At 41.7% G+C, this 26,258-nt stretch overlaps 1 protein-coding gene across 7 annotated transcripts in view; it reads right to left on the bottom strand.

Annotated features, from left to right (window-relative positions):
- Nucleotides 1-26,258, bottom strand: part of KDM1B (lysine demethylase 1B) — a 56,452-nt gene that overhangs the window by 2,992 nt on the left and 27,202 nt on the right. For 6 of the 7 annotated variants that reach the window (XM_036870083.1, XM_036870089.1, XM_036870084.1 and 3 more), the window contains 11 exons: nt 25,880-26,056; nt 25,431-25,505; nt 22,336-22,473; nt 21,275-21,446; nt 18,368-18,495; nt 17,199-17,330; nt 16,726-16,800; nt 7,301-7,417; nt 6,449-6,574; nt 5,417-5,539; nt 3,507-3,659 (listed from right to left, as the gene is read on the bottom strand). In XM_036870083.1, coding sequence (XP_036725978.1) covers nt 3,507-3,659; nt 5,417-5,539; nt 6,449-6,574; nt 7,301-7,417; nt 16,726-16,800; nt 17,199-17,330; nt 18,368-18,495; nt 21,275-21,446; nt 22,336-22,473; nt 25,431-25,505; nt 25,880-26,056 — 1,416 coding nt within the window. The remainder of the gene's footprint in view (nt 1-3,506; nt 3,660-5,416; nt 5,540-6,448; nt 6,575-7,300; nt 7,418-16,725; nt 16,801-17,198; nt 17,331-18,367; nt 18,496-21,274; nt 21,447-22,335; nt 22,474-25,430; nt 25,506-25,879; nt 26,057-26,258) is intronic. The other variant, XM_036870090.1, reaches the window with a different exon arrangement.

The following is a 26,258-nucleotide window of genomic DNA, read 5'->3' as shown; positions in this document are numbered from 1 at the left end:
CTACTGAGCCCACGTGCCACAACTATTGAAGCCTGCACGCCTAGAGCCCGAGCTCTGCAACAAGAGAAGCCACCACAAGGAGAAGCCCGCGCACCGCAACGAAGAGTAGCCCCCACTCGACGCTACTAAAGAAAGCCCGTGCGCAGCAACGAAGACCCAATGCAGCCAAAAATAAATAAATAAATAAATAAATAAAAAGAAAGAAAAGGGAGGATAAGAAACAGATGAAGTTCCACGTGAACTAATTTAGGTTCCATGTCACCTAAACTGATGAATGGAATGGAAAACATCCAGGTGCCAAAGACTTTAATAAATGGGGGAATGACCAGGAGGTCAGTAGGAATACAATTACAGGGGGAGAGAGTCACAGAGTGACAGAAACTTCAAAGAAATGGCTTTTATAAGAAGATGAGGGAACAACTGTATCACAGCAGCAAAGGAAAGTCAAAAACTTCCAAACCCTGCTCATGACCCTTTGGCACATTAGTCTAATAGGACCATCCATCTCTTGGAAGCAGTTCACAGCTGTTGCCTGGAATGCAACCATTATGCTCTGTTCCTACAAAGTTGGCTCTTCACAGGCCAAGGAGGAATCAAAGACAGCTGTTTTTAAAATTACATTCTTTTGTAAAAATTCAAAAACCCTGAAGCGAAAAAATTAACAACACTATTTTAGATGAACCAGGAAGGCCTGTATAATCCCAAACTATAATATACAAAGTATGAAGGCAGATCAAAGAGTGCTGAGAATTCACTTTATTCTGCTAAACTGGGTGGATGTGTGTGGGGGGGATGGGAAATAGCAAAGGGAAACCAATTCACCCTGAAAAATCCTTTATAAATCTCAGCCATTGGTGCCATCATGGAGGCAGAGGCTTGGCAAGGGTGAAAAACTGAGGATTGGTTTAAAAGACTATGAAGAGTGGGACTTCCCTGGTGGTGCAGTGGTTAAGAATCCGCCTGCCAATGCAGGGAACACAGGTGCAATCCCTGGTCCGAGAAGATCCCACATGCTGTGGAGCAACTAAGAAACACAACTACTGAGCCTACAACTACTGAGCCACCACTACTGAGCCTGTGCTCTCGAGCCTGTGCTCCACAACAAGAGAAGCCACCGCAATGAGAAGCCCACTGCAACGAAGAGTAGCCCCCCACTCGCCACAACTAGAGAAAGCCTATGCGCAGCAACGAAGATGCAACGTGGCCAAAAAAATAAAAAGACTTTGAAGAGCAATTTGGTCCCTCATCAGGTTCCCCACTCCCCCTACTGCAACCCCCAGGAGTTCTGAGGTACAGGGCAGGGGTGAAGTGCCAAACAAAATGCAATTAAGTATAACTAAGAGTGAGGCTTCGAGTTCCCAGAATGCCAGGAGGTGAGCCTCTATCATGCAAACGAGAAACTAAGAGAAAAGAGCTATAGATAAATCCCGATGTTTGGGCCCCCAACTTCCAGGTGACAAGCTTGCTGGAACTTTCAGTTGGCTTTTTAAAAAGTGCCTCACTCAAATCTGAACAGTCAAGGACTGGACATTCGGACATATGGGAGGCAAAGGCTAAAGTAAACAAAATAGGAACTCGGGAGCCATGTAAGGAACAAGTTACGAAGCAAGAAGAAAATGCTATCAAAAAGGAATAATCTTAGAACAAGAAAGTGCTCATAAAGTAAAGGAGCCAAAGTTTAAAAAATCGACTCAAGGGTTAGAATATAAAAAACAGCAAAGAGTAACAGCAAAGAAGATTAGATAATCAATTCAACAGTTCCAATATATGAAATAGAAGATCTAGAAATAAGAGAAAAATTGTAGGAACGAAATGAGCAGAGTAAAAAAAATCTAGACGATGAAGGACATGAGCTCCAAGATTATAAGGAATGCAAAAAAAAGGCACAGAAAGGATTAGGGATTAGAACAGCAAAACATTTCTCAACAGAAGTAAATCAAGAAAGAAGAAAGGCTGACTTCACACCTATTAGGATGGCCATTATAAAAAAATAGAAAATAGTGTTGATGAGGATGTGGAGAAACTGGAACCCTTGTGTGCTGTTGGTGGGAAGGTAAAGTGGTGCAGCTGCTGTGGAAAAGAGTGTGGTGGTTCCTCAAAAAACTAAAAACAGAATTAAAATATGATCCAGCAATCCCACTTCTGGGTATACACCCAAAATAACTGAAAGCAGGTTCTCGAAGAAATATTTGTACACCCAGGTTCATAGCAGCATTATTCACAATAGCCAAAAAAGACAGAAGCAACTCAGGTGTCCATGACAGATGAACAGATAAACTAAATGTGATAGATGCATATAATGGAATATTATTTAGTCTTAAAAAAGAAGGAAATTCTGACACATGCCACAACATGGATGAACCTTGAGGGCATCATGGTAAGCGAAATTAGCCAGTCACAAAAGGACAAATACTCTATGATTCCACTTATATGATGAGGTACCTAGAACAAATTCAGAGAGAGAGACACTAAGTTGAATGGTGTTTGCTGGGAGCTGGGGGAGGGGGAGTTGTACACAGTTGCGGTTCTGCAGTATAAAAATGTCCTGGAGATGGATGGTAGCAATGGTTGTACAACAGTGTGGATGTATTTAATGCCACTTAACTGGACACTTGAAGATAGTTAAGGTGGTAACTTTTGTTATGTGTTGTTTGCCACAATTTTAAAAATAAATATTGAAAAAAAGAAAAAAGAGAGGGATCTAGGAAATTAGAACCCCAACCCTGGAAAGTGGTAAGGAGGAGTCCTGGGAGGATAGCTCTGCAGGAGTCCCCGGGATGAACCAGTGCAGCCTGGAGCAGAGGGAAGATGCCAGGAAAGGGGGGTTTGAGAAACAGAACCTACGGGCCGACCAGAGGGACTCAACTGTGAATTAGAGACGACTCAAGAAGGGGGGAGGCTTTGGAATTTCCTGGCGGTCCAGTGGTTAAGACTCTGTGCTTCCACTGCAGGGGGCATGGGTTCCATCCCTGGTCTGGGAACTAAGAGTCGTGCTTACAACGCGGCCAAAAAAAAAAAAAAAAAAGAGTGGGGAGGCTTAAGGAGTGGTATAACGAGAATGAAGCTAGTGAAAAAAGAGGCCATTATGACCGAAGAGAAAACAGCTGTGTAAGAAAGGAATCGGTGAACGCCTTCCTTCCTGGCTCAGCAGCAAGCAGCCACACCACACAAGCACTGACACCAGTTTAGTTAGAAGTGTGAAATAACCAGGGTGGGCTAAACCTGTAACCTGAGAGGAAGTCGAGAGATAACGTCTAACTTCTTAAATCAGAAGACAACAATATAAAAATCTTAAAGCATGAAGTAAATTCCAGAAGAAACAGGAGAAAGAGTTAAAAATGGCTGCTCGGGGAGCTTGAGGAGGATGCTGTCAGGGTACCTGCTGCTTGTTGCCGTAAGACTTCTGACGGCATTTGATGTTGCTTTTAAGCTCTGGACATAGATCACTTTAATTAAAAGCAAGTGATCAAAATGAAAGCAATCGGGGTCGGCGTCCCCGTACACACCTCGCCAGCAAAAAAGATGGTTCCTTGTATTTCCTCAGCAAGGATGTCGTAGGCCTCACCACTGCCCCCTGTCTTCACGAAGCTGTATGCCATCTGGATCCAGGGGTCTGTGCTCCACCGGGTGACAAAATACTTCGTGGGATCTGGGACTTCCTGTGTCAGGTAGAAGGAATTGGAAAACGGGATCAAGAAGGGACTTAGACTTGATGCAACCCAACGTATACAATTACAGTTCTTCCTCCATCTAGAAAGTGAGTTAATCCCTGTAGCATTCTGAGCCAGCAGTTCTCAGCATGACCCTCCAGCCCCCTTGCTGCTGTGCCCAGGCGCCCTCTCTGCGCATTTTCCTCTATCGCTGCCCCATCTCTCTGACCTGCCCCAGCACACACACATCTCCTCACTTTAACACTTTATCCTTCCGCCAGAGATGCTTTCTCCCACCCACCAGGGGCCGTCACCAACGGCTAAGAGAGTGCAGGCATTCCCCTTCCCATCGCCTGAAACGCGCTGGACCAGGGGAGGAAAGGGACGGGCAGGGTCTTAGGGCCTCTAACTGGAATTCTCAACAGGCTTCTCCACAAAGCAGCTACACAGCTATGTTTCAAATAATTTTCTAGGCTGACCTCTGCCAAGTGCCACCATGAAATAGATTTCTACCGAACCTGTGTTAAGTTCCAAATAACTGCTTTGAAAACAAATTTTTGAACAAAAGCCCCAAGCTAATGAGAACTACTGTGAGATAGAATCACATCATGTAAAATAAGCGATACCCCGAGGGTCCCCCTCTCTTGAATGTATGTAACATGTGAGGCATTTTCATTCCTTTGTACTTCTGCTCCTTTATTTGAAAAAGTTACATGTCACGCCATTTATACATCTCCAGAGATTGTGAGATTTAGTAAATTGGCAAATAGAAAGTACCTTGAGCTTCTTGGAGAAAAGGGAGAGAAGAGACTCGCTGTGGGGTACAGAAAATTCTGGACAATGTCCCTTTGATTGGAAAACTGTCGTCAAAGCTTGCTAGGGTTTGGGTAAATACAGAATCTGTGGAAAATGCTGAGCCTTTTACCTCCTTAGGAAAGAATGGGGGTGTGCATGATGTGAGGCAAAAGGAAGGAAGACAACCACGTCAAAGGAGGAATGGGGTACTATTATGGGCTGCACTGTGTCCCCCCAAAATTCAGATGATGAAACCCTAACCCCCAGTACCTCAGAACGTGACTGTATTTGACATGGGGCCTTTGACGAGGTAATTAAGTCAAAATGGGATCATTAGGGTGGACCTTAATCCAGTGTGACTGGTGTCCTTCTCAGAAGAGAGGATTAGAACACAGACAACAGACAGAGCCGCGCCCATGTGAGGACACGGGGGAAGGCAGCCATTTGTGAGCCAAGGAGAGAGGCCTCAGGAGAAACCAACCCCTTGATCTGGCGACACCTTGATCTTGGACTTCTAGCCTCCAGAATTGTGAGAAAATAAATTTCTGTTGCTTGAACCACCCGGTTTGTGGCATTTTGTTATGGCGGCCTGAGCAAACTAATCCAGGTACTTAAGTGGAAAGTTGGATACGGAAAGAAATAAGAAGAATGTGGTCCACTGCCTCAAGCCCCTTCATTTCTGGTATTGATGGATTAGCTTTGGGTTCAAACCACTCCGAAGAGTGAAGTTAGCAGCAAGCGTGTCTTTCTCTTTTTTTTAACATCTTTATTGGAGTATAATTGCTTTACAATGTTGAGTTAGTTTCTGCTGTATAACAAAGTGAATCAGCATACGTATATCCCCATGTCCCCTCCCTCTTGCGTCTCCCTCCCACCCCTCCCTCCCACCCCTCTAGGTGGTCACAAAGCACCGAGCTGATCTCCCTGTGCTATGCGGCTAGTCTTTCTCTTTTCAAAGAGGGGTGTCTGACCTGCTCCTTGAAGAGCTCGCGCAGGGTGGCCATGCACTGTTGCAGCACCTGCTTGTCCTCCAGGCTCCTGACGGCCGCCACCGCCTCCCCCGCGATCACCGACATCAACACGCTGTGCTGCTTCTGGACACGTGATGGGAAAAGCACTTTACACTTTGGACTTCGGGCACCAAAGTCTCTAGACGCACAGTTCCAAACAGAGAAGGACCTCATTCTCACATCAAATGTTATCATTTCCTACTGTCCTGTAGCCTCCTTTCCATCACCCAGGCCACACATACTCATTATTCATTTACGCATTTTATTGTTCCCTGCTGGAAAAACTCCGGAAGTCATGTAAGTATCAAATTCCGGGTTCTCTTGGCTTTTCCCTTCTAAGAACTTATTTTAGAAGAAGTAGAATGACATTGAGAAAGGAAGTCTGCCGATCAAATAATGGGAAAAAACCTTCTCAAACAGTAAGGACATTTTGCCCTTGGCTCCCATGTGGAAACTTTGAAGATAAAGTGTCTTGGAACAAAGAGGCAGGAGGAAAAACAACTGTGATTCTTTGGCAGGACATCACCACAACCGTCACTTGCAAGCCCCAGGTATGTCCTCTCCTCGTCTTCCTTCCCCCACCAATCACATCTACTGACTCCCAGACCCGCCCTCACCTGCGCCAGTCATATCCCACCCCTCACCAGGGCTCCCTGGCAGACTCTTGGGGAGTACATTTCAAGTACCACTCGTTACTGTGCTGACACCAATTCTCCCTAAAAGGAATCCTTCCATCAGCCTGAAATAACACATTTCCACAGCAACAAATTTATTTCCCAGGGAGCAATATTAGTACTTTAAGAAAATATGGCAGATATTGGGGCTCCTTTCCTACAGGAAAATGTCCCATCCAAGTGTCCCCCCAGAATATAAACAGACATCTGGAGTGTCCACAATGTCCACTAGTTCCTGGGCTTGACACACAAGTAGTTACCAAACCAAATTCTAAACTGTAATAAGGGAATTCAAACCACATTCCACCAATGATTTTACCTGGGGATCCATGTCATAGAACACGGCAAAAAGCCCTCGCTTGCTGGCACTAGGAGGAACGTGACCAAAAAAGTCAGCCCCTTGAACTTTACTGTCCCAAAATCTATAGGGAAATTGCAAGGCAATCTGGAAAGCGAGCAAGAGAAAGGTGGTTAACAGCTTCTTGAAATCAAAAGTACAGCAATCTCTAAGAAGCCACCTATAGCTCTTAAATACTTCAATTAAAAAAAAAAAAGATGTTCAAAAAACTCAAACATTTCTAAATACTCCCTTTCCATTCTCCTACCTCCTTTGTTCTCTTTGTGACCATCTGGCTTTTTATGCCATTCAGTCCTGTACTCCCACAGATAATGGTGGGAACCACTGACAACCTCTAGGCTAATCAGAAGATGCAGAGCATCCCTGAGACCTGGTCTTGAACCTTACGTCCATGAGATAAATTCTTACTAATCATAGGTCTGCTGGTATCTACTGTAGCGCTGAGAGATTCTGCTAAAGGATCTTTTCAAGGCAAAGGAAGTATAAAGCACTCTCGTCACTGGGGCTAATTAGTGCAGGGTAGACATGGAAAGCAGAAAAAAAAAAAAAAGAATTGCTTATTTATATACCCAGTTCAAATTCTGAATAACAAGAGTCATTCTCCTAAAATCAAAACTCACAGACCTTAGCCAGCTCTCCTCTTTTTGTTTTGTTAATATCCTTTTATATTCTTCATGAACAATTACTCAAAGGACATCTTCGAATTTGATTTGGATTCAAAAATTACCTGCTACTTCCCAATATCAGAAGTTAAGGAACCCCTGTCATCTGATACTCATCTCTTTAGTTCTGAGGCTTAAGTAATTCAGTTACCTTTTCAATGATACCTGCACCTAAGCTGTTGATAGCCTTCATCTTCTTGTCTGACAACGGTGGATTAAACTGAAGGGAACCTTTCTGCAGTAAGGCCAGGGGCACAGTGACTAACACCTGTGGGAAATAATGAACAGTTAACATACAAACAGCAACTGAATCTGATACTCAGTGGGTTCATTTCCAGGAAAAAATGCCTAAAGAACTGCCCCCCCTTTTTATTGCCAGTCATGAGATTATCAACATCCTATGTTGTTACACTGGTAAGAAGAATAACTGCCATGTACAGTTGTGCAGGCTGTTTACTGCACAAGAGTGGACTGGCTGAGCAGAAGCAACATTCATATGGAGGAATCTGCATTAAGGTTTTTTTTTTTTTTTAAAGATTTATTTATTGATTGATTGATTGATTGATTGCTGTGTTGGGTCTTCGTTTCTGTGCTAGGGCTTTCTCTAGTTGCGGCAATCGGGGGCCACTCTTTATCGCGGTGCACAGGCCTCTCACTATCGTGGCCTCTCTTGTTGCGGAGCACAGGCTCCAGACGCGCAGGCTCAGTAGTTGTGGCTCACAGGCCCAGTTGCTCCGCGGCATGTGGGATCTTCCCAGACCAGGGCTCGAACCCGTGTCCCCTGCATTAGCAGGCAGATTCTCAACCACTGCGCCACCAGGGAAGCCTTGCATTAAGGTTTTGATGCATTAATAACCCTGGGTAAGAAGAGTCAGCAGATCTCAATCCTGAAAAGCAATGCTGTAAGAAGAAATAGTCCTAAATACAGAGTCAGGAGAACTAGATTTTGTGTATCATTCCTGACACTTTCTAATGTGTGGCCAAGGTAATACCTGCCCTACTAACCTTAAAGGATTGGGGACATGCTTAAAACTAAAACTCTTACAATATACATCATTATGCTTCATAAATGGTAAAGCACATCACAAACATTAGGGATTATTATAAGCATGTAAAGCCACATACCTACTTTTTAAAAGGAGGAGGCAATTTATGGCAGGTTTTCAACTAGTTTACAGAATCATTTAGAGCCTCCAAGAACAACTCACAAAACCAGACCATCAAAGAGAGCTGCTGTCTCTCCATACAATCAAGAAATTTCTGGTGAAGTAACTGCTGAACACTCATCGACAGGAAGACACTAGAACTCACCAAAAAAGATACCCCATAGCCAAAGACAGAGGAGAAGCCGCAGTGAGATGGTAGGAGGGGTGCAATCACAAAAAAATCAAAGCCCATAACTGCTGGGTGGGTGACTCACAGACTGGAGAACACTTATACCACAGAAGTCCACCCACTGGAGTGAAGGTTCTAAGCCCCATGTCAGGCTTCCCAACCTGGGGGTCCAGCAATGGGAGGAGGAATTTCTAGAGAATCAGACTTTGAGGGGTAGCAGCATTTGACTGCAGGACTTCAACAGGACTGCGGGAAACAGAGACTCCACTCTTGGAGGGCACACACAAAGTAGTGTGTGCATCGGGACCCAGGGGAAGGAGCAGTGACCCCATAGGAGAGACTGAGCCAGACCTACCTGCTAGTGTTGGAGGGTCTCCTGCAGAGGCGGGGGGTGGCTGTGGCTCACTGTGAGGACAAGGACACTGGCAGCGGAAGTTCTGGGAAGTACTCCTTGGCGGGAGTCCTCCCAGAGTCCACCATTAGCCCCACCAAAGAGCCAGGTAGGCTCCAGTGCTGGGTTGCCTCAGGCCAAACAACCAACAGGGAGGGAACCCAGCCCCACCCATCAGCAGACAAGCAGATTAAAGTTTTACTGAGCTCTGCTCACCAGAGCAACACCCAGCTCTTCCCACCCCCAGTCCCTCCCATCAGGAAGCTTGCACAAGCCTCTTAGATAGCCTAATCCACCACAGGGCAGACAGCAGAAGCAAGAAGAACTATAATCCTGCAGCCTGTGGAACAAAAACCACATTCACAGACAGACAGACAAGATGAAAAGGCAGAGGGCTATGTACCAGATGAAGGAACAAGATAAACCCCCAGAAAAACAACTAAATGAAGTGGAGATAGGCAACCTTCCAGAAAAAGAATTCAGAATAATGACAGTGAAGATGATCCAGGACCTCGGAAAAAGAATGGAGGCAAAGATCGAGAAGATGCACGAAATGTTTAACAAAGACCTAGAAGAATTAAAGAACAAACACCTAGAAGAATTAAAGAACAAACAAACAGAGATGAACAATACAATAACTGAAATGAAAAATACACTAGAAGGAATCAATAGCAGCATAACTGAGGCAGAAGAATGGATAAGTGACCTGGAAGACAGAATGGTGGAATAAACAGCCGTGGAACAGAATAAAGAAAAAAGAATGAAAAGAAATGAAGACAGCCTAAGAGGCCTCTGGGACAACATTAAATGCAACAACATGCACATTATAGGGGTCCCAGAAGGAGAAGAGAGAGAGAAAGGACCCGAGAAAATATTTGAACAGATTACAGTCAAAAATTTCCCTAACATGGGAAAGGAAATAGCCACCCAAGTCCAGGAAGCACAGAGAGTCCCAGGCAGGATAAACCCAAGGAGAAACACGCCAAGACACATAGTAATCAAACTGACAAAAATTAAAGACACAGAAAAATTATTGAAAGCGACAAGGTAAAAATGACAAATGACATACAAGGGAACTCCCATAAGGTTAACAGCTGATTTCTCAGCAGAAACTCTACAAGCCAGAAGAGAGTGGCATGATATATTTAAAGTGATGAAAGGGAAGAACCTACAACCAAGATTACTCTACCTGGCAAGGATCTCATTCAGATTTCACGGAGAAATCAAAAGCTTTACAGACAAGCAAAAGCTAAGAGAATTCAGCACCACCAAACCAGCTCTACAACAAATGCTAAAGGAACTTCTCTAAGTGGGAAACACAAGAGAAGAAAAGGACCTACAAAAACAAACCTGAAACAATTAAGAAAATGGTAATAGGAACATACATACTGATAATTACTTTAAATGTGAATGGATTAAATGCTCCAACCAAAAGACACAGGTTTGCTGAATGGATACAAAAACAAGACCCATCTGTATGCTGTCTGCAAGAGACCCACTTCAGACCTAGGGACACATACAGACTGAAAGTGAGGGGATGGAAAAAGAATTCCACGCAAATGGAAATCAAAAGAAAGCTGGAGTAGCAATTCTCATATCAGACAAAATAGACTTTAAAATAAAGACTGTTACAAGAGACAAAGAAGGACACTACATAAGGATCAAGGGATCAATCCAAGAGGAAGATATAACAACTGTAAATATTTATGCACCCACCATAGGAGCACCTCAATACATAAGGCAACTGCTAACAGCTATAAAAGAGGAAATTGACAGTCACACAGTAATAGTGGGGGACTTTAACACCTCACTTACACCAATGGACAGCTCATCCAGACAGAAAATTAATAAGGAAACAGAAGCTTTAAATGACACAACAGACCAGATAGATTTAATTGATATTTATAGGACATTCCACCCCAAAACAGCAGATTACACTTTCTTCTCAAGTGCACACAGAACATTCTCCAGGATACATCATATCCTGGGTCACAAATCAAGCCTCGGTAAATTTAAGAAAATTGAAATCATATCAAGCAACTTTTCCAACCACAACGCTATGAGATTAGAAGTCAATTACAGGGAGAAAAATGTAAAAAACACAAACACATGGAGGTTAAACAATACGTTACTAAATAACCAAGAGATCACTGAAGAAATCAAAGAGGAAATCAAAAAATACCTAGAGACAAATGACAACGAAAACACGATGATCCAAAACCTATGGAATGCAGCAAAAGCAGTTCTAAGAGGGAAGTTTATAGCAATACAATCTTACCTCAAGAAACAAGAAACATCTCAAATAAACAACCTAACCTTACACCTAAAGGAACTAGAGAAAGAAGAACAAACAAAACCCAAAGTTAGTAGAAGGAAAGAAATCATAAAGATCAGATCAAAAATAAATGAAATAGGGGGCTTCCCTGGTGGCGCAGTGGTTGAGAATCTGTCTGCTAATGCAGGGGACACAGGTTCGAGCCCTGGTCTGGGAAGATCCCACATGCCGCGGAGCAAGTAGGCCCCTGAGCCACAACTACTGAGCCTGCGCGTCTGGAGCCTGTGCTCCGCAACAAGAGAGGCCACGATAGTGAGAGGCCCGCACACCGCGATGAAGAGTGGCCCCCACTTGCCGCAACTGGAGAAAGCCCTAGCACAGAAACGAAGACCCAACATAGCAATCAATCAATCAATCAATCAATAAATCGTTTAAAAAAATAAATAAATAAATAAATGAAATAGAAACAAAGAAAACAATAGCAAAGATCAATAAAACTAAAAGCTGGTTCTTTGAGAAGATAAACAAAATTGATAAACCTTTAGCCAGACTCATCAAGAAAAAGAGGGAGAGGACTCAAATCAATAAAATTAGAAATGAAAAAGGAGACGTTACAACGGACACCACAGAAATACAAAGCATCATAAGAGACTACTACAAGCAACTCTATGCCAATAAAATGGACAACCCAGAAGAAATGGACAAATTCTTAGGAAGGTATAACCTTCCAAGACTGAACCAGGAAGAAATAGAAAATATGAACAGATCAATCACAAGCACTGAAACTGAAACTGTGATTAAAAATATTCAAACAAACAAAAGTCCAGGACCAGATGGCTTCAAAGGTGAATTCTATCAAACATTCTAAGAAGAGCTAACCCCCATCCTTCTCAAACTCTTTCCAAAAAATTGCAGAGGAAGGAACACTCCCAAATTCATTCTATGAGGCCACCATCACCCTGATACCAAAACCAGACAAAGATACTACCAAAAAAGAAAATTACAGACCAATTATCACTGATGAATATAGATTGAAAAATCCTCAACAAAATACTAGCAAACAGAATCCAACAACACATTAAAAGGATCATACACCATGATCAAGTGGGATTTATCCCAAGGATGCAAGGATTCTTCAGTATACGCAAATCAATCAATATGATACACGATATTAACAAACTGAAGAATAAAAACCATATGATCATCTCCATAGATGCAGGAAAAGCTTTTGACAAAATTCAACACCTATTTATGATAAAAACTCTCCAGAAAGTGGGCACAGAGGGAACCTACCTCAACATAATAAAGGCCATATACGACAAACCCACAGCAAACATCATTTTCAATGGTGAAAAACTGAAAGCATTTCCTCTAAGATCAGGAACAAGACAAGGATGTCCACTCTCACCACTACTATTCAACATAGTTTTGGAAGTCCTAGCCACGACAATCAGAGAAGAACAAGAAGTAAAAGGAATACAAACTGGACAAGAAGAAGTAAAACTGTCACTGTTTGCAGATAGAATCCCATTCACCATTGCAACAAAAAGAATAAAATACCTAGGAATAAACCTACCTAAGGAGGTAAAAGACCTGTATGCAGAAAACTATAAGACACTGATGAAAGAAATCAAAGATGACACAAACAGATGGAGAGATATACCATGTTCTTGGATTGGAAGAATCAATATTGTGAAAATGACTATACTACCCAAAGCGGTCTACAGATTCAATGCAATCCCTATCAAATTACCAATGGCATTTATTACAGAGCTAGAACAAAAAATCTTAAAATTTGTAGGAGACACAAAAGACCCCGAATAGCCAAAGCAGTCTTGAGGGAAAAAAACACAGCTGGAGGAATCAGACTCCCTGACTTCAGACTATAGTACAAAGCTACAGTAATCAAGACAATATGGTACTGGCACAAAAACAGAAATATAGAATGGAATGGAACAGGATAGAAAGCCCAGAGATAAACCCACACACCTATGGTCAACTAATCTATGACAAAGGAGGCAAGGATATACAGTGGAGAAAAGACAGTCTCTTCAATAAGTGGTGCTGGGAAAACTGGACACCTACATGTAAAAGAATGAAATTAGAACACTCCCTAACACCATACATAAAAATAAACTCAAAATGGACTAAAGACCTAAATGTAAGACCGGACACTATAAAACTCTCAGAGGAAAACATAGGAAGAACACTCTTTGACATAAATCACAGCAAGATCTTTTTTGATCCACCTCCTAGAGTAATGGAAATAAAAACAAAAATCAACAAATGGGACCTAATGAAACTTAAAAGCTTTTGCACAGCAAAGGAAACTATAAACAAGAAGAAAAGACAACCCTCAAAATGGGAGAAAGTATTTGCAAACGAATTAACGGACAAAGGATTAATCTCCAAAATATATAAACAGCTCATGCAGCTCAATATTAAAAAAACAGACAATCCAATCAGAAAATGGGCAGAAGACCTAAACAGACATTTCTCCAAAGAACACATACAGATGGCCAAGAAGCACATGAAAAGCTGCTCAACATCATTAATTATTAGAGACATGCAAATCAAAACTACAATGAGGTATCACCTCACACCAGTTAGTATGGGCATCATCAGAAAATCTACAAACAACAAATGCTGGAGAGGGTGTGGAGAAAAGGGAACCCTCTTGCACCGTTGGTGGGAATGTAAATTGATACAGCCACTATGGAGAACAGTATGGAGGTTCCTTAAAAAACTAAAAGTAGAATTACCATACGACCGAGCAATCCCACTACTGGGCATATACCCTGAGAAAACCATAATTCAAAAAGAGTCATGTACCACAATGTTCATTGCAGCACTATTTACAATAGCCAGGTCATGGAAGCAACCTAAATGCCCATCGACAGATGAACGGATAAAGAAGATGTGGCACATATATACAATGGAATATTACTCAGCTATAAAAAGGAACAAAATTGGATCATTTGTAGAGACGTGGATGGACCTAGAGACTGTCCTACAGAGTGAAGTAAGTCAGAAAGAGAAAAACAAATATCATATATTAACGCATATATGTGGAATCTAGAAAAATGGTACAGATGAACCGGTTTGCAGGGCAGAAATAGAGACACAGATGTAGAGAACAAATGTATGGCCACCAAGGGGGGAAAGCGGCAGGGGGTGGGGGTGGTGGTGGGATAAATTGGGAGATTGGGATTGACATGTATACACTGATGTGTATAAAATAGATAACTAATATGAAAAAAAAAAAAAGAAAAAGAAATTTCTGGCTCCAGAACCATGTTACCACTGTCACAATCAGGAGCCATTACTACAGCTACCAGCTCCAGAAACACGCCACTTATCGAACAAGCTGCACCAGCAAAAGGGATACCTCATGCCCTGGCTCTTGACTCCCAGGTAGTAAATGAGTGGATCCTGGGACTTCTAATGTTCTGGCTGTGGAAGAACCCAACACCTAGACCATTTTGCTTGGCAGCAAAGGCAGCAGAAGTGAAGCAAAAGCCATACCACACCCCCCAAATCTCATGCGAGTACCTCTGACAGGCTGGACCCAATTCATATTTAGACCCTCAGCTGCAAGGGAGCCTGGGAAATGTGTGTGTGTATGTGTGTACTTTCCATCATCTGTAGTACAGGATAACACAGTTGGATGAGAAAGGAGCTGAACACCGAGGACCATATCGACTGCTACCCTCATCAAAGATGTCTATTGAAACCCCAACTCCAGGATCACAGGAAGTTCAGAGCTCTTCCTGTGATTTTGTCACTATTTTCTGCCACATGAAAATTTTATAAAATATAAAACATGTTCTCTCTCCTCAATGTGGTTATAGATAATAGCTACCATGCAACAAAAGAAAAAGAAAAAAAGGAACAATTACCCTCTTGGGTATATAAGACTGTAAGTAAATAAGATCTAGATGTTTTCTTAATGACAAAAAAAAAAAGCTTTCAGAAACACACAAACTCAGGTAAACAAATAGGCAAAAGATATAAACATACCCTGGTAAGGAACTAACGCTAGGTCTCAGTGGAAGCAGCCTAGACTGAATTACGGTTTGTTAAGTGTTTATCGGTGTATGCTGTTGGGTTGGAGATCTTTCACTTATAAGCTGGGGAAACTTTCAATTGAAACTTTGTGATCTGTGCTGACTACTAAAAATAAACATATTTGCTTTCCTCATTTCAGAGCAGGCTTTGAATCACAGCCTGAAACTATGTTCTAATTATTCTAAAGAGCCAGAATACAAAGGAAGAAAGCAAATATGCCTGGTCAGGGTCAGGCAGAGGGTGACCCAGCAGGGTAAGCACACCTAGCATGTTGTCCTGGATGCGAAGAGGCAAAGTCACAAAATACCAGAGGTTGAGCCATCAGCCGACTTCCAATTTTATAAGGTGATATTAAAAAAATTTTTTTACCACCAGGAAGAATATTAGATATTAGCCTGATTCTCACCTGGGGACTCACAGATAAGAACACTGTTGCCCAGTGGTTCTTAACTCTGGTCGCATGCTGGAATCACTTGGGAAGCTTTAAAAACACGACCAGACCAATTCAGCAAGAATCTCTGCAGGGTGGGGCTTGGCAACCTTTCTTTTTAAGCACCTCCCAGGTGATTCTAAGGTGCAGCCAGGATTGAGAACTACTGCTACTCCAAAGTCTATATGACCAATACTCACTATCCAGCTACTAAATGGCAGGAATAATATGAGGAACCATCCCCCTGGACTCATACACTCTACCCCGTCTTTCCCATTTGACATGCAATCCTTCATTTCTGTATGAATATCAAGGACTGCGAAATATTTTTTTAGCTAGCTGAAAAGCGTAAAACACAGCTAGTTTAGGAACTAATGATGGTTCATCAACTACACTTTTTGGTAATCACTTCAGACATAACTAAATTTAAATAACTCTATGGGCTTTATTAATCCCCCTCCACCCCCAACACTTTATTTTCCAACACTACAGAAATCTCAGTGTGATTTCATATATTACATTACAGCACCTTTCACTGTCCGCCTACTAAAGCTGTTTACAAAAAATTCAAATGATATAAAAGTACTTCTGCCACTTTCAAGATAAAAATGCAGTGTTCTTGACGTGATTTAAAAAAAGTTTCCATGGTACAAAAACAAAAAACACCACCAACTTGGAAACCACTGAATTACACAAAGTAAAACAGGTTTTTAAAATGCAGGACTTCTCAGAGCCTTTAATGTGCTCTTATTTAACCCTAAACTTAGACTGTAGTATATAATGCTTTACAAACTAATTTGGTCAAAGTTTTCTTCTCTTGTCAACTCTCAGAACTAATGTACCACAGAACCCACTCTGAGAAACACTATTCAGAATTCCATCTGCCATGAATCGATATAGTGTTTGAATAATTAAATCTGATTTGCATATCCATACACAACAAGTAGAGATACAGAGCTCTCCAGATATCGAACAAGGCTCTGGGCAGATTGCCAAAGGCAAACTGCTTGGTGGAAAAGACTGGTCTCCCTTAACTCCCAGGCCCCTGGCAGCACCTAGTGGAATCACAGCGCTTACCTTTTGTGCTGTACACTCTGTCCCATCTGTAGTGGTAACTTGCACTTCATCTCCAGAATAATCAATACTCTGTACCTGCTCAAGAAAAACAGTTATGAAAAACATAATGAGGGATGGAACCATATGATCCAGGATCCTTTCCAATTCTCTTATTATGGGAGTTTACATTTCCAAGGCTATAGGGAATCATTTCCTGGCATTCAGAGAACTAAACAGCAGTTATTTCTACTTCAGGGAACTCTCACTCAGCCCCTTGATTATTAATGAAAATGCATCTCAGCCACTATTGTTTCCAAACAGCAGCAGCTACCTAATCGACAAGGATAATGTGACTGATCATGGCATCAAAAGTATTTGCAGACACTGGCTGAACATCAAAGCAGGCACCTGTCTCCTGTGTAATCCACATGCCCCAAACTTCACATTCTCCAAACACCACCAAACCAGAGCCCCCCACCGCTGTGGATACTCACTGGAGATCTGAGCCGAATGTCCAGTCCCTCTGCCAGTTTTTCCAAGATGACAGAGTATCCGGGAGTGAGGAGGGTGTGGTCACCGGCAAACTGGGCAAAGAATTCATTGTGGTCCCAGGATCGAGCAGACACCTGGGGAAACATCAGGAGAGGTTGGGAAACAAGAGGTGGTGTAAACCCTGGAGCCTGTGCCTGAGGGACAAAAACAGGAGCCCCAGGGTGGGAAAGGCCACCTCAGGCCAGAGGGCAGAGGGCAAAACAGAAAGGTGGCGGGGGTGGTGGGGTGGTGGGGGGGGCGGCGAATAGATAAACCCAGGTGGACACCGCTGCCAGGGAAAGGAGATCTCTCAATAAAGCACAGGAAAGCTTACTTTAGAACAAAAGGTAGACATGATTTGGGCATGGGTACCACTCCCTGATAAAAATGAAAGGTGTATTATACATCAACAACCCTGGATAAGGAGAATTCCATGAGAGGAGAATTGCACTCAATCAACTCCATATATAAATATGCCACCTAGATGTCTTCAACATGGAAATTCCATAGACGCTGAAATGCAGCATGATTTTGGAAAAGTGTGATTCCAATTGCAAAGAATCACCAAATGGAAACATGAATTGTTGTCCCTGCTCGCCCCACCAAACAGGATTATTAAGTGAGGGGTCATCCACAGAACCGCTATGCAGTGTATAGCATATCCAAGTATCAAGATCACAGTTGGTGACATGAATTAGGCAAGTTTAAATTTATTTTAGCAAGATGAACAGATCCTAATTGTGAAGATGCTCTATTCTGGTTTCTTAGGAGCAGTGTTTTCAGCCCACAGTTGCACAGAAATGGCTCGAGGGCCCCCAAGGAGGGCAAGGGGGAAGGCAAGGAGGGCGGTGGACACTGGCTCTTGCCCCCTCCCTAACTCAGCCCAGCAGCCCTCCTGTATTCAGGTTTACGGACTGGGTGTCTTCACAGGCATTATTTGAAGAAAGGTTTCTCTTGCTTTAAAAAAAATTTTTTTTCAAAACCACTGTGGGGTTCATATACTCTAAAGTCCTGGTTTTTGATCTTTTAAGCAGCAGACCCATTGTTCCCCGTTTATCCAGACCATCCCAGGCTAAATATTTCAATATATAAAACACACACATACACAGAAACAAGCGTCTTCAAAGCCCACCTGATGGAGGTTGTTGCCACAGGCATATTCCAGGTTACTGAGATGGAACTGAAGGACCTGCTCTTCCAGCTCACTGAATTGGATTCCAGACTCCTTAATAAAAGCTTTGTAGATCTCCTCTATCTTTTCTGCAATGGGAATGGAGCAAAGCAGAAAAAAAAACTTTAACATTATTCTCGAATTCCTTATCTTTTGCGTTCCACCTCCTTCAACCTGCAAGGCCCCAAACTTCTGAAGACCTTTCCCAGGTAAACTCAGGGGGAAAGAGTATCTGTCTTGATAAGGTTGGTTTCTCTCAGGAAGTAAAGGCTTATCTTAATGGGGAACAAAACTATGCAGGTTCTATGTCTTCAACCATGTTTCATTTCTGCTTAGTTGAGAAACTATTTCTTCTTTTGCTCAAGATAAAGGAAAAGTAACCCTTGCACATATAAAGACAGAGAGAGGATTCCCATTCCCTTTCTGGTCCTACTGCCATCACCTTAAAGTCAAGTTCTTATAACAGCTCACTTCAACTAAGAGACCTATCATAGATTGACTACTGGCTATCATCTCTCCCAAACATTCTAAATATTCCATCATGGACTTTCACCATGCCAACCCTCTGGCTCAACACCTTTAATTAATGGTTCTCCATTGCCTATGTAATAAATTCCAAAACCCACAGCCAGACAGTGTTAGCACATTTTTAGCCTTTCCAAAGACAGCAAACACCACCTGCCCACTCACAGGCTCTGCTGCACTGCTGCTCAATCTTTTCCTGGTAAATGCCAACCCTGCAAAGTCTGCTACTACCACGCCCCTCCCTGGAATGCCCTCCCCACCCCGGTCCCATCCATCCTTTACAGACCAGCATCACCTGGTCACTACCAGCCTCAGGAATTGCTCCTTGGTTATCAACCCCCAGCACTTATCTATCCCATTCACCTGGAACTTTCAACTACATATACACGGCCCCATGACATCGTTCCAATGATTGTCTTAGATTCTTTTTTTGGGGGGGCGGGGGAAGGCTTGTGCCTGACAAGTTATAAGAATCTTAGCACAGGTTACTTTATAACCTTCCCAGTGATGACAACCACCCAACAGATACACTGCAGTCTCAAAGCTTCTATAAAGTATTGTGCACATGCTTGACTAGAAACAGAACTGAGTATCAGTTAACTTTTTTTTTTTTTGACAACTCAAGGTTCTCATTAAAATGTTCCATTCTTATGCTAGACTGTAGTATGGGGATGTCTGTGGCACCTCTGTGCTAGGCTTTTGCCCCTAGACCACTGGGCTTTTTTCCACTTTTAATACCTTTATGTAGCAATCCCACTCCTGCCTCCTGCTATGTAGTTTCTGTTTTCCTTCAGGTTTTGTAGAGGTGTGGGAAGAACCAAGACTGCTAGAACAGTATAAACAGACTGAGAGAAGCCTTAGTGTGATTTCTACGTAAATAACGTTTAAAAGCTTTAGTATATTTGCTTTGTGAAATTCACTCTAGCTTCTTAGTATTTATATTTTTGTCTTTTCAGCTAAATGCTAATAAGGTGAGAGCTCAGACAGCTGAGATACCGCTAGGCAGGCTCTAACTGTAACCTCATGTAGAGATGTGCGCACTATTATTAAAGCTTTTCCAAAAATATACTAATAAGATGAAACAACTACTTACACAGTAAGTGTTGCTGATCTTCCCTTAATAACTTGTTTTAAGTAAAGCCAAGACAAAGCAATATTATTAACTTTTGTATTTGGTGGCCCTGAAAGAATCGTAAAGAAAACCCCCACCCAGCGACTACCACACATGTGCAAAAACACTAATCAGATTCTGAGAACATCCTGCCACTCCGCCTAGTCGCCGTCTTCATTTCCAGAAAATTCAACAACTCACCACTTGGTCTGGACACCACATTTGGTTAAATGTTCCCTGTCAACCCCAGTAAGTTTCTAAAAATGTTCTGTTATGGTTTGTCAGTCAACACTTACTAAGGGCGATTAGAATGTGGGTTGGTCTCAGAGGCGAAGAATTGAGGCCTCTGGGGTGGGGGGGAGGGGGGTTAGCAGCGTGGGGCAGTGGGGCAGGCGGGGAGAGAGGATAAAAAGAGGAGACAGACAGTCCCTGCTATTGAGAAATGTACCCCAAACCGAGACAGAGCGTATGCCAGGACGGAGACTTGAGACCCCTCGCACAGAAACACATAGCTGAAGCAAATTAATACCCTGCCAACTGAATTCAAATGCTCATACTGTAAGAAACTCCGACATGCTTCCAAGAATTACAAGTGAATACATTCAGGTCATGAAATTGTAGGTTAAATAAATATCAATTTAAGAAGCAATATAGTAATATCTCAGCGGGCGCCCGCAGGGAAGTGAGCTGTTACAGCCAGGTTTTCTAAAGGGTTGTGGTGAATATTGTCCATTTAGTACCAAAGCCTAAAAACTTTGAATTAAAATTCTTAAATCATAATACAGAGTCTTGCATTCTTAAACAAAATATACTGGAAAAAAATCTTAACCTACTGTCCAAAAAAGAAAAACAAAAGAAATCCTTTCACACAGGAACTCTTATCTAGAAGAGTCATTATGTGGTGGCTTGTTATTCACATAGAGCTTACCACAGGCTTCCTTAAAAGTAAGCTCTTCTGGGAAATTGAAAATTAAACATTTAAATAATTTTTTTTAACACTGGCTATTGTGTAAAGACTTGTGTGTGCGTGTGTGCACGCACACACACACGCATCTAAAGGTCCCTGAGGCAGCTCTGCGACCCTCTGTGGAACGGTCAGTTCAAAAGGAACGCTCCTAAGGACTATTCTTATTGCATCCATCCAGGCTTGTGGATGAATGATGCTATCGCTAATCAAGCTTAGGTTAGAATGAGACTCAGATGGAACAATCAGAACACCATTCTCCCCATACCTCCTAAAGGGACATCTTGGAGCTGAGTCTTATCCTTCCTCCACTCAGAGACCACATCCAAGAGAGCATTAAAATGAAAATCCATGCGCTTGTCAATAGTGGGGTCAGTTATTCTTCCACCTTCCTGAATTAAGTCACATCTTTCTCCAAATTTATGCATGCTGATGCCAAGCTTCAAAATAATAAGAATAAGAAGGTGAAAAGTTTTCCCTGGAAAAAACAGGTACAGGTTCTAAGCTGCAATCAGACAGAGCTCTCATGGAGAAAAGGGTCTAGGACCTCTCAAAAACAAATGCTGATTGGGGAATGGCAGCAAAGTAAGGCAGTGAAAAACCAGCATGGAATCTGAGAATGTAAGGGTGCCAGTAACAGCTTCTATGCCACGCCCTCCACAGCTTTCCAGCCAATATTTATCAATGTTTCAGACGCTATAGCTGTGCACCGCCTCTCCCTGCTCTGACATCCTATTTCCTCTAGGGAATCTCATGTGAAAGAGCACACAAACACACAAACACTCACAGAAGTTGAAATTGAATTGACTGTCAATAAATAGTTCAGAAGAATCCTTGGGCCTACCATAGGTCTTCAAAGACACTAGGTAGGTTTGCCTGATGAAAGATTTGATTCTCAGATAAACAATGAATACTTTTTTTTTTTAGTATAAGTATGTCCCAAATATTGCATGCAAAATATCCCATGTAATATTTGGGACATACTTATACTAAAAAAATTATTGTTGTTTATCTGAAAGTCAAATGTAAGTGGGCATTCTGTAATTTTGTTTGCTTAACCTGGCAACCCTAAACAAGTGGCCTGCAAATAATGCACAAATACAATTAAAGACCTTGGGGCAGGGGGGAATATTTTAAGTCCTCTAGTTCCACCTTCGCAGAAAGGAAGAACTATACTTGTTCTTGTTTACTTTTCAGAGGGCATGAGGGGGCAAGAAATCATTTTGGGGTTGTTACATATTATTTAGAAGCATATTAATACTGCACACAAGCAAACTGAGACAATTTTTTCTTTTCTTTATCTACAATACAAATCTTAAAGAAACCCACTTGTTCACACATTAGTGCTACTGGGTTGTTAATACAGCCGTTGACAATCTGGGCTCCTCGTCCCACTGTGACGCCTGTGAAAGACTTATCATCCCACACTCGGCCTCCAATTCTGTCTTTGGCCTCCAGGACAGTCACCTAAAAAGACAATCAGGGAAGCTGAATAGGATGCAGTATAAATGTACAATGACACTGTTAAATGAGTTTCATATCTCGTTAATGTATTATTATATTATTAGAGAAACAACTTTAAAAAGAGGGCAGTGTGCATATGACCCAGCAATCCCCCTCCTGGGCAGATATCCAGACAGAACTATCATTCAAAAAGATACATGCACCCCTATGTTCATGGCAGCACTATTCACAATAGCTTAGATATGAAAACAACCTAAATGTCCAACGACGAATGGATAAAGAAGATGTGGTACATATATACAATGGAATACTACTTAGCCATAAAAAAGAATGAAATAATGCCATTTGCAGCAACATGGATGGACCTAGAGATGATCATACTGAGCGAAGTAAGTCAGAAAGAGAAAGACAACTACCATATGATATCACTTATACGTGGAATCTAAAATATGCCACAAATGAACTTATTACAAAACAGAAACAGACTCACAGACACAAAGAACAGACTTGTGGTTGCTAAGGGGGAGGGATGAATTGGGAGTTTGGGATTAGCAGATGCAAACTATTATATATAGAATGGATAAACAACAAGGTCCTACTGTATAGCACAGGAAACTATATTCAATATCCTGTGATAAACCATAATGGAAAAGAATGTATACATACCTATATGTATAACTGAATCACTTTGCTGTACAGCAGAAATTAACAAACTGTAAATCAACTCTACTTCAATAAAATAAATTAAAAAAAAAAAGAGGGCAGTGTGAATAGGAGCCAAAGTAGATGTTAAAAACAAACAACCCAGGCTCTAGCAAGGAGTAAATGAGTGGTCTGCTGGAGAAGCCCCTCAAACTGTTTCCTCTCAAATCCCAAAATGATAAGACTGGATGAACTAGCATGTGAAATGCATATTGAAAGCTTTTGTTAAATAGTATTCCATACATTAAAAGGCACTCTTAAAGACTAAGTTAAAGAGGTGGTTTTGTCCTATGAAATATCTATGTCTGTAGCAAAATTCCTTTAGCATTGTAAACAGGCCTTAACTTCCCTATGACTATTATTTAAAAAAAAATCATATGTCATTATATCTAAGTATGGCCTCACAGGCTTGGCCAAAGCAGGTTGGTCCCACACCCAGACCGTTTTATCTCCTCCAAATTTCTGATGCTGGTGGTGGTGGGAGCTGCTCTCAGGTGGACAGCCCTGTGGCTCAGAGAGCTTCACTGCCCTTGGTTGTAGTAACTGAAAATGTGAATCCTCTTCAGGGCAAAACCAGTCCTTTCATTTCTGGATCCCTAAAAGCATTCCTTCAAATTGCTCCAGGAGGCTCCCCGAGCTAACCATCTCTTAGGAGGAGTGCACTTCCTCACCACGAGGGAGAGGGGTGGCCTCCCCAGGGTCTCCTTAGAGAAAGGGGAGAATAACAGAGGTCCCCTGAATATTCTTCTTCCTTGGACCTATATTTCTCATTTTCTCCAACTAGAAAGGCTACAGCTTGTGATTCTCCCCTCCTCACCTTCTTTCTCTGACTTCAGATGAACTCAGAACCATCCGTTTCTAGTTTCTTTTTAGTCTATAAGAGGAAGGCTGAACATTAAAGACAGCACCCCTCCTAGTCTTTGGCTAGGACTAACCTTCCTTGTAACATAATCTGTGGGTTTCCCAAGTGAAAAACGAACAAGAAACCTTGGCCCTAATATCTAATGCTGAAATACATAAATGACCAATTAAAACACCTGATAGCTTAATACCACTTAGACAATATTTTGAAATGCAAACACACTTCTTATACATTCAACTCAGATTCTTCTGTTTTGTCAGCAATATATATAGAATCCAAGACGTAAGTCTTGCATTCCACCAAAAGGAAAACCTCTTAGGCAGAGCCATTGAAAACTTTCTCATTGCCGAAACTCCTCCAGCAGAGGAAAACGTTGTGAAAAAGAAGTTGTTTCTTTCAGCCAGAGAGAGTACAGCGAAAGACTAATTCAATTCTACCAAACTGATTTTCACGTTTGGTTTAACGGAAGACCAAAGTCCTTGCAAAACAAGTTTTTAAAAAAGGAGAAATGAATCAGACATAGGAAGTCCCAGAAATTTGGAAGATTTGAATGAATCTAACGGAAATTAGATACTGAATTGCACAATTTTTCTTTTTTTGTAATTGTCTCTATTTTGGCTAATTTTGAACAACTAGAATAAGGCAACATACTAGATAAAACGAAATAATATCCTTCTCCTTGGGGAAGAAGGCTACCTCAAAAATATATAGTACTTTAAAAGACACATAATTCTGTCTTAACCCTGGATTAACTCTTTCAATCCTGCTTCCAAAAGCAAAGATTTTTGTTTTCCAGAGTAAGGTTCAAAGTGTGATTTGCATAAGAAAATGTAACTGGATATTTCATTAACTTTTATGCAGGAAATGGTGAATTTCCAAGCTGCTATTTGTTGTCTCAAACTATTGCAGAAACAAGGGCTTTTTCTTCGCTGCTGTGTCAATAACGACATGTCAAGAATTTCTGCTTTTTTTATTTTACTTTTTATTTTATTTTATTTTATTTTTTGGCCACACCACGTGGCATGCAGGGATCTTCGTTCCCTGACCAGGGATCGAACCCATGTCCCCTGCAGCAGGGGCGCGGAGTCTTAACCACTGGACCGCCAGGGAAGTCCCAAGAATTTCTGCTTTAATGTCATCTTAGAGTCTCTTGCGTCTTGCCCATCATAGTCTAAAATCCTCTCCAAAGCTGCTGGAGTTTCTACTTCCTCTACCTTTCTTTAATTAAACCAATTTCAAATTTTGTATCTTTTCTAGGATCTATTGTAAAGATATAAAGATATAATGTATTTAGCATGCTTTGCTAAAATCAGAAACTAGTTTCCAAGTCTTAGAACATTTGGACCAAAGGAGCAGTTAACCATCCGTTTCTGCCTCCATGTCCCCCAACTCTTACCTTAATTCCAAAGTTATGCAGTTGCCTAGCAGCTGCTAATCCTGCTGGACCAGCCCCAATAATGATGACTGATTTCTTTACCAAAAAAAAAAAGAGAAAGAAAAGAAAAAGAAACAAAAATCCAATTAGAGCAATGAAAACAATATAACACAAGGTACTAACTGCCAAGCAACTGTTCGTTCATCTGTATTTCCTTGATGTCCTGTCTGTACAAGTTATTTCCCTAAGGAATACATTAGTACTTGTCCTGAGTCAGCCCTTCCTCCTTTCTACTGTCTAGAGGAACAGTGATTGATATTCTCTTCCCTTGGAGAAATGCATATTCTACAAAAGTCTTGCCTTATAACTTTTATAGTGCTTACGGGAGTTTTACTTGTATTATGAACATTAATGTACTAGCATTTATCACGACCGATGGTGGTAGTATTGCTAGAGCTACAGTCACCTACGTTGTGGTAATCTTTAGGAAGAAGATGCTGGTCAGTGCCGACAGTGAGAACTCCTGTGTTGATGAGACCTTTCCTCGTCATAAAATAAAGTATCCTCTCCACTTCCTGAACACATCGGATGCGCACGAGACCCCGGACGATGATGTGAGGAATACATTTCTGAGGAGTAAGAGCTTCCTGTGTTTGGAAATAAAACCAAACTGTTAAAACCAACCAACCAACCAAAAACAACTCTTGGTTCCTCAGAAAGTGAAACGTAGAATTACCATATGACCCGGCAATTCCACTCCCATGTATTTACTGGAAAGAACTAAAAACATAGGTTCAAAAAAAATTCACAGCAGCACTATTCAAATTGCCAGAACAACCAAGTGTCCAT

The sequence above is a fragment of the Balaenoptera musculus genome, chromosome 11, assembly GCF_009873245.2.
Source record: "Balaenoptera musculus isolate JJ_BM4_2016_0621 chromosome 11, mBalMus1.pri.v3, whole genome shotgun sequence".
Classification (NCBI taxonomy): Eukaryota; Metazoa; Chordata; class Mammalia; order Artiodactyla; family Balaenopteridae; genus Balaenoptera; species Balaenoptera musculus.
The sequence above is the reverse complement of the archived record's forward strand: the minus strand, read 5'-3'. Positions and strand labels throughout refer to the sequence as shown.